The sequence below is a fragment of the Lepidothrix coronata genome, unplaced genomic scaffold, assembly GCF_001604755.1.
Source record: "Lepidothrix coronata isolate B3197 unplaced genomic scaffold, Lepidothrix_coronata-1.0 Scaffold82, whole genome shotgun sequence".
Classification (NCBI taxonomy): domain Eukaryota; kingdom Metazoa; phylum Chordata; class Aves; order Passeriformes; family Pipridae; genus Lepidothrix; species Lepidothrix coronata.
In genome coordinates this window covers 2,861,009-2,878,131 of record NW_016690262.1, presented here as the reverse complement: position 1 = coordinate 2,878,131, position 17,123 = coordinate 2,861,009, and the positions used below count along the sequence as shown (strand labels likewise).

Sequence of the window (17,123 nt, the reverse complement as noted above, 5' to 3'; positions counted from 1 at the left end):
ATCAAACATCTTCTCTGCAGTAGAGCAAGTACATTTATGTACTGGGTTAGGACTGTACACAGAAATGTGTAGGGCCTGTTTAGTTGGGCAAAGCAAGCAGCACGCAGTCCAGTTTGCATCTAGAACCCTACAGCCCTTAATTCCATTAACAGCAGCTGTCACATGACTACTAAAGGCTGTGATCCCCACAAGATGCATCATTAAATGCACAGGAGAGCTCTCACTGCCTTGCCCAGCAGAAGCAGCATTTGTGTACACACACTCTCAGCGTCAACAATGGGTAGCCCAGCGCAGAACACTACAGACTATAACTCAGAAACATCAGGTCATTCGGCTACTCAAACATTCCCTGAATTAACATTGGAAGGGGAATTGGTGAAAGCATATTTTTACTATCTCACTAGAGCTGTAGGGTTTTTTTTCTCCTTTTCTCTCTTACATTGCCATGAGAAAAAAGTGGCCCCGGTTGGCACGGAAGATAAAATCCATTAGCATGCAAAGTGAGACAAAGGAATTTTAAGATTGTCACTTTTATTAGCAAGAGACAAAACTCCTAGGCTGAATGCTAACAGCTTTTTAACTTATTTCCATAATAACCATTAGCTCCTGGTGCTTTCTAAAGGTTATCAAGAACCTTGCAGGTAATTAACATCTCACTGTATATATCTCAGTAAAACAACTAAAAATGCTAGCACATAAACAGAGATAGCAAATTATGCAACAACCTTCTACTCATAGTACTGATAATACAGAAGGTGAGCCATGTTTTATCATACACTCAAAAAGAAGGTCTATTTGCTACATTTCGGCCAACCATGGGGAACTTACCTTCCATGTGGTGACAGATCATATAAATCTAGGTATCAACAGCAGGTCAAAAAGAAAAACAGCAAAGAAGCAACCCGTACTTACTTCCCAAGGTCCAGCATTGGGATGGTGAAGATGTAATACCAGACAAAGCATGCCATGTCACCTTTTTAATAGTCTTCATCATGAAAGATGTTGACTCCACCTGTTACAGTGAACAACTCTCTACAGATCAACAGTTATGTGAAAGGGATTTCCTTATGGGCGTGTGAATGTTTTGTTTGTTTTGAAATAGAAAATGCAGGACCCACCTGGTTGCAGCAAGACTAGGAACAATTAATTTTTGGCCATTGCAGGCTTTAAACTGTTGTATCTTTGAACTTTTCTTAAATACTTGCTCCTAGCAGTGAACAAGACCTGCGAGTGGGCTTCCACCGGCTCATCTGAGAGGAAACCCACCCTCATTGACATGCACAATATGCCCTCTGGGCAACACCACCATAATGAAAATGAAAAATGAGTAACAAACAAAAAAAGTCAGAAACATAAAAAATAAACATTACATTTATTTAAATAAAAATATATACACAGTGTTCAATGGACATGGCTTACAGACAGCAATGAAACAAAAATGATAAATTCTGAAATATAAAAAGCATTGAATTGCTATCATTGTGCTTCATTTCTCTGAACAAACACAGACTGAAGCCCTGTTAATGTTACTTATACATAGCCCTGTGTGCTCCAGAATGTAAGACAGGAACATTACAAGGGACAGCTACACAAAAGGAAAACAAGTACCAAAGTAATTTGGGATTCTAGAAATTTTAAAGTCAGACTATTCATAAACAGAACAGAAATGCTGAAAACTTTTAAAGTATTTTGCATGCATGGAAGGAGTAACCAAACACCACTGCCAACAGTTAGAGATTTAAGTAAGAGCAGAATGGTTCAAATCCCACCACTCCAAACCCTGCAGATCCAGGGCCTCTCTTATCACAGTCAGATTCCTCCCGTCACTCTTTCTCCCAGTCAGCACACAATCCCTGTGTTTTGTGCTTCAGCTCTTTGGAATACAAACATATTGGCTCACAAGTGACTTCTATTTTATTTACCCTGAAGTATTAAGTCTCATATCTGAGCAAATGCGAGTTTTGAAATGTTGAATCATGAGTATCATGCTGAAATCCATGGCTGTTACATTACTTATTCAGCAGATGCTATGAGAGAAAGAGCAAATAAATGTTTGAGTGCTGCAGAGTGAAAGCTGAATGCTCTGGCAACGCAACAATCAATGTGTTGCATGACTAAGGGAAAAAAAGCAATGTTCTAGAGACTGAAGTCTGGGATTTTTTTTTTCTCTTTCTCTTTTTTTTTTCTTTCCTGTAAAAAAGCATTTGTGTGGTTTTTTGGTAAACATGCCATTTACAAGGTAAGTCTGTGTTTTAAAGAGCAGCAAATTATTTTAAAGCATTTCCATTGTAAACACCTGCTTTTAAGGTGAAAGGAAGTGAAAAGGAAGAAGTAAATTCATGTCTCATGGCATTGCCTATACAGTACACTTCTTTACAATAAAAAAAGAGCATAGATATCAATGGTTTCAAGTTTACAATATAGCCAACTGACAGAATATATGTTTAAGACTATTAACTGATTACATACATTAATTCATACAAGTAATTGTGCTGCAGTTTTTAATGCAATTGCTTTTTTTATTACACCAGTTGATGTTCACTGCATTTTCTGCTTTTTATAAATGGACCATAGGATTTCATGAACTTGTGTTTGATCTAGAAATAAAAGTAAGTTTTTCCTGAAACTCTTAATAGGCATATTATACAGTGGGCTTCAAAATGATGTGTTGCACTTCTTTATACCTAAATTACTAGTGGAGATTTAGAATACCATTACAATTTATTCCATTGCAAATAAGTGAATTTTCATCAGGAGTGATTGATTTAGACACAGAAGGTGTTTGTTAATTTCCTTATTTCACTTATGTAACGGCGAAATTCAGACAGTACAAAAATTAACGTTGCAAAGGACTTCATTAAGGCTCTTTCTCAGTATTTTGTTTCAGCTGTCCTCCTAAATTATTTGATCTATATACCACAGACATTGCTAGTACTCCATCAAAATACACAGTTTCACATAGACAAAAATCAGATAACATAATTAAAAATTTCTGTTTCCTAATTGCTCCATAAAAGCTGAAGTATAAACATTAACAAGAACGTGTTTTAAATTCCACAAAAGAAGACTTCAGAAAAAAAGACCTGCCTGCCTAATAATGTCAGGCCTATGCATGTTATGTATTATGACAATATTACAATCATCTCTGAGAAAAAATTATTTAACTTTCCTTATTTTTTTAGGCATTTTATACTAGCTCTCAAGTTAGACACTAGTCTGTGGTACAAAACTCCCATATAAGCATGTAATGCATTGTACAAATATTCAAAGCTATAAGCCCTTATTTCAGGATTTCTCAAGACAGATCCTGATGACCTTATTTCTACAAATAATATCTTCTGTGAGTAAGACAAGATTTGGCTTTAGATGCCAGACATATCTTTGAATTTTTATCTTTTAGCCCTTGAGAACTGCTCTCCCCTCAAAGCAGATTATTTTATACCTTACAAAAGGCAAGGCATAAAGGTAAGGTAAGGTACCTTACAAACTCTCTCAAATGTTTTAAGAGAGCAGATACGGAACATATCTGCCACCACCAAAATCAGTATGCTTACCTTAACCCTTTGCAAAACAAATAATGTAGTTGGCTTATAAAAACTAGTTTGTTTAATCTTACTCCTCTGATATCCACAGTGAGCTACAAGACTGTGTGTGAGGCCCCAGGCTTGAAGCAGCTGCTATAAAGAGTAATGTAACTAATGCTCCAAGCCACGTAACTGTCAACCTGCAGCAAACTTCCCTTTGATTCTCCATAAAAGGCAAACCAGAGAACCCAATAATTTTGAATCCGTGATCAGCTGAAATCTCAGCTGATGGCACAGCCCTTGTCTTCATGGACTGCATTAGCAGGCTACAGCAAAACAACAAAACTTTCGAGCCTGTTTCATTACTGAGGCAATAAGGCTCTTCCAGAAGTGTTGGAACCACGTCAACAGGTTTTACAAGGGTCTCATGACCTACAATAAGATGTTCTAATCAAAAAATTTGTGTGAAAGTTTTCAGTCTTACTTAGCACAAAACTCACCCCTACTCTTCTGTAATGGCCCAAGTGCAGTCAAGTTTCACTGCAGCCCACTGATGTGAGTTTAGATGGTTTTTTTCCTTAATTATTTTTAGGAAATGAGAGATTATTTCTTTTCAAAAGAACATACTGTGAGTGGCTGTTAAAACAATAATTCAGTGCCCATTTTTCTTCTTCCTCACCAAAAACGTGGCTTCAATGTGAAAAACATGTTCAAGACAAAAAGTAACATGGTAGGGGACAATTTAGAACCCAAGTAGGATTAAAATGCTGAGGCAAAATCTTGAAAGATTATTTTCCCGATAAGAAAATCTAGATATAATTTCATATTTTGAACTTAACAAAATGCCCATAGGACTCAGATAAAGATACCCATAGTACCAACCAGTAAAAACCATCCCCACACAGACTTTTACAGGTTGTATCAGAATTTCTGTGGGAAGGCTGGCATTTTCCTACTGTGCACCTGTGGGGTTGCTTCAGAGATGTAGGAGGAATTTATCATTATCTCTAAACTGCCCATGCAGGGATTTTTAAGCTAATAATAAACACGCAGATAGTGAGGGCTAGGGAGACAACCTGACAGAACAAAACATGCCTTTCCTCGGAAGGTTTACATTCCATAAATCCACAAAGAAGTTTTGTACAGATCAGCTAAGTTATAGTTAAAGGTCCAAACACTAATTTATGCACACATCCAGCCATCCAATAAGTATTGCCCACTTGTACTGGTACATGGCAAGAAAAAAAATCAAGGTGTTATGTTCTCATCTGTCTGAGCTTATCTGTGATGCAATGCCAACTCTTCTGACATATATTGAAGCAATACATTATGAGAACAAGGAAGTAACTAGTGACAGCACATTATATAATAGAAATAAAAAACTAATGCAACAAAACACTATTTACATTGCCTACTTTACTTTGATAAAAAAAAGTTCCAATTAGTTAATATATTGTATAGGTGAATTTCTGGCTCCACTGAAGTCATTAATTAGTAGAACAAGGATCTCTTTCAGATGTTTTCCTAGAAGCCCCAAAGCTTAATCTTGCAAATATACAAGATGGATTTAATCTTAGCCATATGATAGATCATTTCCAAGTGATCACCCAAACAGAATTTGCAGAAATGAGCTCTTAAATTCTTACTACTATAGTTACAGATTTATACCTAGTAATGGGTTTTAATGGATTAAAAAGAACAAATTATAACTCATGGTTTATCAAGATTTCTTTGACTTCCATAGGAGTAAGGAAACATTAACTTCTTTATCCATGGCAATTACAATTTCCTACAGATGCTCAAATTCCCAGGGCAGTTACATTAAGATAAATTTCTCATACTTCTGCTTTAGATATGAAAATTAATGTAATGACATAAGGGTCAGTTATACTTAGGGTCAGTGAATACTTAGGCATTTTAAGTTGTATTTCTCTCTGGGAGTCTGAAGAAGGTAATAAATAGATACAATTAGAAAACACAAATGTTCTTTGCAAGACAAATTTCAGGACTAACACAAACTGGCAGAGCATTAACACTAATTTTTAAAGCTGATGGTTCTTCACCCTAGAGTGTCTACCTGCAGCATTACAAATCTGATATAAATCATCTGCAGTGGTTAACTAGTCCTAATACAAGAGTTTACTCATAACTATAAAATTTATTTTAGGCTCTGTAATAACATACATATATAGCCTAAAGATATATTAACTCCTGTATATACAACTAATTTTCCCTATTACTAAAGCAAATTTACTTTTAAGGGTTTACAGTAAATGGGAGGTCAAATTCAGGTCACCTTACTTGTAGAATTAATCCCCTTGATTTCAGTGTGATTTATCTGAAAGTGAAATAAGTGGTATTTGGCTGTGGTACAGAAAGCCAAGAATGACACATCCAAATGAACTGCAGGGAATCAGAATGGAATTACTGAAATTACAGGCTGCAATTACTAAAAACATATTATGTAAAGAAGCTAAATGTAATTACCAAAATTATATTTATCCCAGATATTAGCATTAGCATCTTTCATAAACATTTCTGTGAAGGATTTAATTAGTGATCAAGACCTCAGTGCTCTGCTGGTTCCAGAAAACACCGTTTCCAGGAGTAAGAGACCCCTTAAATCAAATATCAGGTTTTGGTTTGGAGTCAGAATGCCACCTTCCAGATTGCTAACCTCAGTTCCTAGAGCAAACGTCATTTCCCTTTTTTAATCCTCATCAAACGACCCAAAAAACTATCTCCAGCTGGCTTATGAGTCATGTTGAGCGTCAGCTTCACAAAGATAAGTTGAATATATTTGATTTTGAGAATATCCAGTCCATTGCTTTTTCATGGTATTTTAGTTCATATCGACTAACCAGAGTTATTTTCATGTAAAATGATAAAACCTGGTAAAAATAACACCTCAACTGGTTATACATTGCCAATTAATACGTCATAAACAACGGTTGTTATATTCACTGATTAGCATGATGTATGTTCCTGATTACACTTTTGTTAAACTTAGGTGTCAGCTTTTCCATATGTCCCTTCTGGAGGTCTGTAGTACTTTGGGAAAGCCATCAGCTGTATCATGTTGAATGCATACTTTCTGCATTTGACATTCTTCAGTACATTCTCTATGCGGCATCCTTCTCTAGTGAAAGGGGGAAAAAGTACAACTTCATGAAACACAGAATAAATAAATATGCTTTATTTGTTCATTGCAGAGTTTCAGCAACAGTTGAAGTAAAAATAACAAAGATTCAACTCTACATTTTTGTTTTCCACAAGTGATGATACATCTTACAAAATTAAATCCAAGGCCAGGCCCAGTACAGTTATTGCCCTCAGAAATAGGTGATAAGATTTTCCATCCCCCCTAATATATTTGCCCTTGAGGTTTAAAGTTTAGTAAAAAAAAAATTAAATACTTTAATGATACATTTTGTTCTAATTCCAGAAATATATTTGACTTTTAAATCTTTTCATACTTTTTTTTTTCAATTTCTTTGCTATATATGTGCGAGAATACATTGCCCTAAAAATGCGTATTCTAGGAATAAGGCATTTTATTAAGTCTGGCCCTAGAGATTTGAGAAGGAAAGTTTCATCTCTGTTTCATTTCCTGTGTGTTCAGCTTTGCAATGAAAAAAGAAAAAAAAAGAGAGAATGGCTTCTCAAACAGCCCAATCCACCTCTCTGTTTTATAAAGGAAGGATGTTCGTTCACATACAGTACAAAAGTCACAAGTGCCAAAGTGGTGCATCAAGACATAAACAGGACTTTGTTAAAAAGAATATAAAAGTGTCTCGAAAGCAAAAGCAACTAAAGCAACAATTACAAACAGGTTAATTTCATTACAAAACAGAACCGATGCTATTCCATTTAGTTACTCTACAGAAAGGGGTTAGTTGTGGCAAAGTAATAATCATTCATTGAACAAAACCAATCCCATCAGCTAGTAACGACAAAAAAAACACAATGGAAGTTAAGTCTCACAAACCACCGCCCTGCCATATTTGTCTAGGGGTTAGTTTGTGTTGTGCAAATTCATTTTTAATATTTTTTTTTTTTTTGTCAGACTAATTGCTCTGGAAATAGGGGTTCAAGCATTCAGGATTCCACATATTCTATACAGTGACAGCATCATAAGTGCGCTTTCTTTGCGCTAATTACAGTGGGAAAGCTTTACCATGAACAGAAAGAGCAAACCAATTCACTCAATGCATAGTATACTTCTTAGAGTTAAGAAAAAAAAGAACGAAAACACAGTACATTTCAGACATTTGCATCTTAAAAGATGAATCCTTGGGGTCTGAGACTGTAGAAATATTACAACATAATTCCTCTTTCTAAAGTTAGTTTGTTGCTGTTTGTAGAAAAGAAAGGAACACAAGTGAAGTTTATTGATATTTGGCTAATAGCAAAGCAAGACTTAAAATAAGCCACACAACCAGCAAGTGTGAGCTGACAAGCAGCAAGGCGACAGGATAGAAGTGTCGAGAAGTTGGCTTGTTATCAGTTAGACAGCCTGTTTCGGGATCATCCGATTCATTCAGTGCTCCCTGGGTTTGTCTGCTGTTAAACAGGGGAAGTTAGGAACAGATAGAACAGCATTTAAACAGCAAAGAAAGCCAACACGTAGGTATTTTGACAAAGTGAAACTACATAGCCATTTTGAAGAAATAGGTTTATGCTAAGTACTTCCAACATATTTATTTTGTTCTCCAGCTGACACGGGAAGCATGATGACTAGGTGGCTAATATGATATTAAGTCTGCTAGGAGCCTCAGAGTAGTATTCACAAGTTAACATTAAATAACTTGAGATGAACTATACTGTCACTAAAATGAACACACACACCAAACAGAAATGAAATTAGGAAGTTGAAAAAAAAAAATTTAAGGAAGCAAAGAAAAAAAGATCATGAATATGCCACAACGCAAAAAATAGTGTCTCCGTGGTGTTCACAGGCTTTTCAGTCCTGCTTCATTATCTATTAGGAGGTTTTTGGCAGAAATAAAAAGGGCACACATTCTCTTTTGAAAGAATGAACAGCTATTCTAAAATAGTTTTAAATTGACTTCAAAAATTCATCAGTGCTGGTGACTCTGTTCTGAAGTCAACATCAGCTCTTTTTATTTAAAGGCTTGCACTTACATTCCTGTGGGTAAATTAACTTGTAATCTCTTCAGTCAAGTCAGGGAGAAACTAATCTGCTTACAGCAAAGTTGTGCTGTCACTGTCCTACCAGAGCAGCAGGGATACTTTCACTGCCAATCTTTTCTACTGTAGTCTTGGCAGCTTCTCTACAAGTAGAATTACACATACTTCAACTACACCACCTCAGTGCCTCTGAACAGTACTTGCATACACTCAGGAGTCCTGCTTATAGATTTCCTTTGGGCAGTAAAGACTGATAAGATCTTTGTTTTTCATTTGTTATGAATATCCTGCGATGAAAAGATAACTTGCCATTTTTCTCTGTGGACCTGAGAAGATCAAAATATATAAGATTACCACACAGTGCTTCTTCAGAAGCACATGTCCCAGGTATGCTCTTTTTTTCAAGAAAGAAAATGCTGCCAGACATAAAGAGGCTGTAGGAAAGTAAACATAATATCTCACAGTCCCAGGTAAAATAAGAAGGGTATATTGAAGACAGCAGCAGTTACTTCATCTTACAGAAAGCCTGCTTTGCTGACTTGTGTATTGCAAGGCAACGTTGAATTCCTTGAGTTTGGATAGCAAGAGAGGTACAAGAACTGCATTTACAATTTCCTTTTTAAGCAAACCTCCTGTAATAATTTCTTAATTTCATTCTTTGCTTTGAACGTTCAATCTGTATGTTACACTAATAAAGAGGATAACACATACTATTTTAAATAGCAAAAGAAAACATAAAAATCCCTATTATTTGCCCCTAGGTCAAAGCAATTACTGGTGGCGGTGCGTCTGCTGCTTTTGGTCTGCAGATTTCAGGTGCTTATGGATAGAACCTGGGCAAAACTCAAACTGTATTGTAGACAAAATTCCCTCAGAAACTGTCAAGGAATTAATCTAACTGCATGTTATGCTGACTTTGTCAACACTGAAATAAATAATTCTGTGTTTTGTATCAAACTGCTTCAGTCAATGCCTTTGTCCTAGAGTCCACCCCCAGAACTTTCTTTCCTCTTCTGCTCACAGTGATGATGTTACCATTTGTGATCAGTTGTATTGCTCTCTGTTAATGTTTTCCTTTATCATGTATTTCTATGTGCTTTTAAAAACATGCTGCCTGCTGATTTTCCTTCATAATCTCTACAGGATCCCACAAGTCTGCCTCTTTGATCCTTTTGCACTGCACACTCACCCCTTTTCTACTCGTCAAGGTAAGCCTGCTGGTTTCAGCTTACCCCCATCATGCCCACAACTGAGAGCTCTAGCTCAAGCCTCAGTCCCATCCCTTCCTTCCCAACCACAGAGTCCAGGTGCTTTTGGTTTGTTCCCTGAGTGTCTTCCATTACAGACATCATATGTGTGCCTATGGCAGAGCGGATGCAAAGACCAAAGTCTTTTTTCCCCTCTGGAAAAATCCGTCTAGGCAGCAATAAAGTTGAGCATTCACTAAGTTTGCACAACCACTGCATTAACCACCATTGGGTATGTCAATCTGGAGAGCCTCAGCTTTGCAAGCCAGTGGTTTATTCTGAGCAAGCTGAGTTACACACTTACAGGTTGCCCCCACAGGGATGAACCCCCCCTACTTCTGCGGTGTGCCTTGTTCTGTTGTGCTCCACATCTCACTGACAGCGTGACTGTCTTTTACATACCTTGCCACAAATCCTATTAGCATCAGTAAGATTTATGCAGGTGTAATGATGGAAATACAGATAAAAGCCACTTGTTCTATGATTTTTTTTTCAATAGAAAAGCCTACAGTACATTTGTTCTTTTGATATGCTGAAAAGAATGATCAGTGTTTCTTAACATAAAAAGTTCTACCTTCCCCCTAGGAAAACGACAGTGAACAGCTGATGCACAGGGACTTCTGTTCCACAAATTAGTCACATCATTCTATGCATGATTCAATAAGACATCCTCAAAATAGAGCAAGAGGATCTAACTCCATTATTAGCTACCTAGGAACAGGCTGAGCAGAATAGCTAAACACTCTTTTAATTTAAGAGGGATATTTGATTATGGTCAGATGCCTTGCTAAGTTCTGCTAATATTTCTCAATGCACTGCAGTAACAATGTCTTCAAAGACACCTCCTAAAATGTTCTCCCCAGTGACTAATGCACAGAGTTAAACAAAGCAAGGCTCTACACCCAGGTGCCAGCAGCACAATGTTGCTTCCCCTGGCTCATCAAAACCTGTGGAAGTTTTACTGCAAACAGCGTGAATCCCACTGGTGCCATGTCAGCTGGATTGATTTGGCTTCTGACAGACAGCACAACCAGAACAGAGTTCTATATGTTAGGGTGTGAAGTTATAGCCACAGTTTTGGATGTTCCCTCCATCACAAACCATACTCTAATAGCTCTGACCTCACACCAAAGGGAAGGGAGAAGATTCACGAAATATGCAGCAAGTCTTCATTTCACAAACACACATAATTTTAGGAGGAATAGCGAAAGCTTCTAAGTCTGTAACATCTGGAGTCATGAACACCCCTCTAGCCTTTCATACTATTTTTATTCATTTACTTTCAAATTGTTCATTTGAGAATTACAACACAGCACAAATACATCGTACAAGCCAAGGGTGCTTTAAGTTAATGATGATATAACCATTTCAGCCTGCCTTCTAGCTCACTTCATGTTTTATCATCTTAAACTCCTATTGGGATAATGCTGCATGCCTACCAAATGAGACAAAGGCAAAACAGCAGGTATTTTCTGTTGGTTTTAAATTCAGATGATAAATTGTTTGAATCTCAAAGCAGTGAAGCAGAGACAATGAAAATGGTGTGAGGAAAAAAGCCTCACAGAGTCAAATACACGTACAAGGGCACATTCTGGCTTTTGATTATGTCACACTGACATCCCTGTACAGGACTTTTGGAAGAGGTGCATTTTCACACTTTAGGTTATGCTTCTCTTGTTAGAACTTTTCCAGCTCCAGCTATTAGTGATACAGGAAAAGCTAAAGTGTTCTAAAGCAGTTCTTCAGGTAGAATAGATAGGCAGCTTTCTATTGACAAGGATCCCATGTTCTGACTTCAGTCTGCATTCATGTCCTACTGCATGTGTGCTTCATGGCAACTTTCCCTTTTTTTGCAGACAGACTCAAGCAAGCAGTTTCTAGGCCTGCTGGGCTTTTCCTGTCAAACTCCAGTGCTGACATAGGAAAACAGCAAAAGTGAGACGCTTCTCTTGAATCCCATCCCACAATAGCAGCAGAGACGTTTCTTCAAATAGAAATGAGTTTTAACAGTTCTCGATCCTACACAACTTTGCTTACTTACCCATTGTTTTCATTTCAAGACAGTCAAATGCATAACTTTCAAAAAGCAGCTTCTCTAAAGAAGTTTTTGGAGTGAAAGCAGCTTTATTTCTACATTTTACATGTTACTGCGATTCAGTGAAACGCTTCAGAGAAAAATCAGCTGTTTTAACGTGCAGGAGTACAGTTCTAGAAGGTAGCCTTAACTTTTTCCAAAGAGAAAAGGTGGGATCCTTGTGAATATCTCCTAGCCTTTATGAAGCTGCTGCACTATAACATCTAGAAGAATAAAACATGATTCAGAAGGAAATAAACAGGTCTCAGCCTAGTCCTAAAGGATTTCTGTATGAGAGCAGAGCTCAGATAAAACATACAAAGGAATATTGGGCAACAAAATTTCATGTTGAAAAATGAAGTTGATGCAATAAAACCTCCAACAATTCGTAAAAAATAAAAAAATGTTTTTGTGTTATTTCAAAATGGAAGATATAGGAAGGGTACCAGCAGAGAAATTTTCTTTATCAACAAGCTTTAGAATTATTCTTTTTCTGATGCATGTTGTTGAAAATAACTCACAATTTTTTTCTCAAATCTAAATGGCATTAAATAAAGCAAAAAATGCTGGAAATCAATTTTTGCTGCTTATGTGATCCTATAATCTTGGTTCAAAAAACACAACCAGTATTGCTGAAACTAGTGAGCAGTCTCAGACCTAAGAACACAGAGGAATTCAGTGACTTGGAGACAGCTCCTGTTTAAACATACCAACAAACCAAACAATGTAATTTGTTTATCAAATTGTCATACTAACCCCCCTCCCCCTTCCTGTTTTACCTTTTGTACTGCAAATTTTTTCCTTATTCTTTTAGCTTGTGCTTGGCATTCTGTATTTCCCTACTCCTTTCTTATTTCCCTTGTTTGGTTATAACACATTACTTTCCTGGTGGATTATTTAGGAAAAAAAAAAGGAAAGCACATCATATAACATGAGGTTTGACCACTGACTTTGACCAAGGAGCAGAATCATGATGTAGTCACGGTGATATGACACCTAGATCTTGAAAAACAGCTAATGTACAGTAACTCAGTTTTTTGAGCTCACAACTATACCACTATTACTATGGGTTCTCAGTCTGTCCATTGTGAAGAGGTGGCCAGAAACAGCAGGGTTACTGGAGGCTCAGCTGTGGACAGGGTACAGATTTTAAGCACTGCTATGGACGGGCCACAATGGTTCAGTAAGAAGCAACAGATTAATAAACACACTATCTTGCAGTAGGATTTCATAAGAGGTAAGGAGACACTTGGTCTTACAGCCACACAACCACATCCAGGAAAACCCTATTGTCTCACGTGATCACATTGACAGACAGGGTCTCTTTGGAAGGAATGCTCAAGTCAAAATTCTATTTACACAGTTGCTCTTTCCCTCTGCTACTTACTTATGTGTTCTCCTATAAGACAAAATACCCATGAAAGTGCAAATTTCCAGCCTATTTTATCATCTTAGCTGTTTTGGGATTTCCCAGGGAAAGTGAAAGAGAGGCACACCCTGCACCTGCAGGCAACAGAACAGCACAAATCACTCCAGCACTGGCCTATGGAAACATTTCCCTGAAATCCTGCTCTTTCCTGAAAGTTGTGAAGTCTTCCAGATAGAACCAGGTACCCACAATTTATTGTATGTCTTCTCTAGATTAAGAGTAAGACATCAAATTAATTCTGAGATAAAATAGGAAAATATCCATACTTCAAAAAAAAAAAAAAGCCACAAAAACACACGTTTACCTATTCTTTACTAGTAAGCAATGACAAAACATTAGAGCACCATTTGTTTGTTCACACGATTACAGTTAAAAATAACAAAAATAGTTCCCAAGTTAGGTATTTTATTATTTAACAAAATTAGAGAACATAGCTAGTGCTTGATTACTGTTTGGCATACAATAAATTTCCTGAAAAAAATAGTGCAGGACGTCAGATTGTACCTGATAGTTTCAGACCAAGAAGATGGAAGGTCAAAGAGAAACCTATTTTGACTTTTTGTTTATGAAAGCAATTCCTGTTTCATTATTGTCCTATGTTAGAGAAAGTCAAAGAAAAAACGCTGAAATACTAAACTCTAGGTTAAACATGTTTAATTTGTTTAGATGGCATTTCAGACAGATCTGAAAATAAAAAAAAAAACCACCCAGAAAAATTTCCAGTTTGGCTCATTCTATCACAAAGTTGTTGGTCTACCACAGAGCAAACCCCCTACTGTTTGTCTATGTTTAGACACATTGTATGTTTTGTAACATACAATTAGTTCTGATGAATACATGAAAGGGCAGTTTCAAGGTTTATATCTACTATGCATAAAACATATGCATAATATCAAAACATATTTGACAAGATACATCTCTACCAGTGCTAATCCCAGCACTTCAGAAATCTCTGCAGATCACAGAAGAATTAATATTTTCCTTTGTGACTGATACAGAATGGCTGCAAGAATGTTTCCCCCCCCCCAACATTAAGAGTAATTATGTGGTAAAAAGTAACATTGACAAAATTCATATAGTGAAAACATTATATATATATATATATATATATAGGATCCAGTTAGAATCAGAATCCATTTTCATCACCAGTGTGTTTAAGACACCTACATTAGCAGTTTAAATCCACCCTCAGCAACTCCCCATTGCTGCAGCTGAACAGCAAAATCAAGTTGACTTTATGTGCCTATATCCCCTTATCTGCCAAAATGGACAACCAGATGCCATCACCTGGGAACAGTCCCTTGGTCCTGCCAACTCCCAGATTGTCCTGGAATCACCTGAGAGTGCACTAAAATCTGCCAAAATCAGGCCAGGAAATATTTAATAATTTCACTGTATAAAATCCCTAAGATCATGTTGTAGAATCTATCCCCAGTGGTTTTTAATTTACAAGTGTGGGCAGAGGCTTCAAGTCCTGCAAAGTCATTCTCCTGACTGTGTGAGAGATTAGCTTCAGAACTGAGAAGTGATGGGTTTGCAGGAGAGATTCTTTACCTATCAACAGAGCTGAGCGGTTTTTGAAACATGATTTTCACCTCTATTATACTTCAAGCAAAGGATTTGCTGTTTCGTTTTGCTATTTACCAATAGTGCTGTGCAGTATTACACGTCAATTCTACAAAGGTTTCTCTTTCTATCAAAAAACACAGTTCTAATAATCTTCCTAGACACTCTTCTACAAAGTATTAGGATTACATATATATGGGAAATTCTCAGGACAAAACTGCAAAATCTTTCCTGACAAACTTCTCCTGCAAGGCTTGTCCAGTGTACAACCAACATTAAAGCAAATATGATCTATGTCTCTGTGCAGGAAAACAACCAAACTAGAAACCACAGGTTTTACCTTCAGGTAAATTCTGAATATCCATGACATTTCCCTTCCATAAGGTTATGGTATAGTATAATTGGTTAGTGAGTCACATTGATTTCCAGTCTGTTTCTGTCATAGCAAGGAACTTTTACTAAGGATGTGATTATACATTTAGCTCACACAGCACAGTGAAACAGAAACCCATGATAAATTCTCTCTTTCATATGTCTAATCAGGTTTAAATACACTCTGTTGACCATGAAAAAAAAAATCTTCATGAATCATCCCTTTTCTTTTGGCAAAGATTTTTTTTTTTAAGTCTTTTTCCCCATGGTGAGGACAAGTGGCAAAGCTGATTTAAGAGGCAGAAAGGGCTTGCTGTACAAGTAAACAGTCATGCATGAAGAATGATGCTTAAAATCTGACATTAATTTTTAGATGTTCAAATCTGTGGGTAGGATGATGAAATTAGGGTCAGGGAACTGTTGGTGTAAACAAAGGATCGCTTAATCTATGGTGAATTTGTAATTTGGGTCATTTTAAGTGAGGAAGGTGTTGAACAGCAGTAAGTATAAATTGGAATGCTGTAACTCGTTGGTTTTAACCTGCAGCTTCAGCTTGAGATATACAAAAGGAGGAATGTGACTGCTTCTGATTAATGACACCAATACACATAACCTCTTCATGGGATTAAGCAATGTGTGAGTCATAAACCACAGGCAAGACCTGAAAACTACTATTCCATTTCAATTAAATAATGCCAGTTCATTACTTACTTTCAAAAACCACACTGATACAATTTTTTAAAAACACATTAACAGCTTGAGATCTGATCTGTTCCGATCCCAGCTGCTCTTTGAGCACCAGTACCACACGCAGTACGTGGGTATATTTATACAAGGGGAATTAGTGCACATGTAGATTCCCCAATCACAAAAAAAAAAAATGCAGCTAAATCTGATTTTAGCTGGTACCAGGAACAAAAAAATGCAGCCCTACTTAGGTTAGGTAGGCAGCTAACCAAAACAACCTATCCAAAAATGCACTGATTGGGATGCAGACTGTAGTAACCTGGAGATTGCATCCCAACAGTCCAATCAATAAACCACCTTCTCTTCAGCAAACTGATTTTAAGAGAATCTTACAAAATGCCAGCAAAATTCTTTTTGAATTCCAAACACACCATGTTTTCCATCCTTCCCTCAGAGCAAATGACAAGACTGGCTAAAATTCTTATGAAGTGCCTTGAATGCATTCTGTTAATGGGTAGTATGTAGAGACTTTGAGGAACAAACCCTTTCTATGGGGAATTAAGAGAAAGGATATGACTGTTTTGTCTTTGTTTTGTTTTAGTATCTATTTAGAAGACCACCAAAGTTTTTGGAGCCTCTTCTCAGGAGGAAGCACTCTTCTTTCCCAAGTACCAAGGAGGACTGAAGCTGAAATCTTATAAACAATATATTTGAATACAAGCTTCTTCTCTTTGTTTGTTGTGGCTACTCACATTTGTAAGGAAATTTTTTAGTTGAATGCTACTGCAGATTTCTTAGTAAGTTCATCATATCTCAGAGAGAGAATATTAGCACAGACTGTCAATTTTTAAGCAAAAAGAGGACTGCACTGATGGGGAGAGTGAAGAGATGAAATCCCATACTGTTTTGCCCCTAATATCAGGAAAAAATGACTTTTGGAAGATTTGAGACCACTAAAGACTAAAGATTCAATAAGCCATCTGTTTACCTCCTGCATCATTAAGTCTTTGCCAGCAGCAAGGAGTAAATAAATTATAGCACAGGTGCAAATATCTTTCTCTCTATAATAATGC

At 36.8% G+C, this 17,123-nt stretch overlaps 1 protein-coding gene across 11 annotated transcripts in view; it reads right to left on the bottom strand.

Moving 5' to 3' along the window:
- Nucleotides 1–1,344: 1,344 nt before the first annotated feature.
- Nucleotides 1,345–17,123, bottom strand: part of INPP4B (inositol polyphosphate-4-phosphatase type II B) — a 373,198-nt gene continuing 357,419 nt past the window's right edge. For 10 of the 11 annotated variants that reach the window (XM_017820365.1, XM_017820368.1, XM_017820366.1 and 7 more), the window contains one exon: nucleotides 7,913–8,087. In XM_017820365.1, the coding sequence (XP_017675854.1) occupies nucleotides 7,913–8,087 (175 nt within the window). Of the gene's footprint in view, nucleotides 6,664–7,912; nucleotides 8,088–17,123 lie in introns of those variants that run through there. The other variant, XM_017820364.1, reaches the window with a different exon arrangement.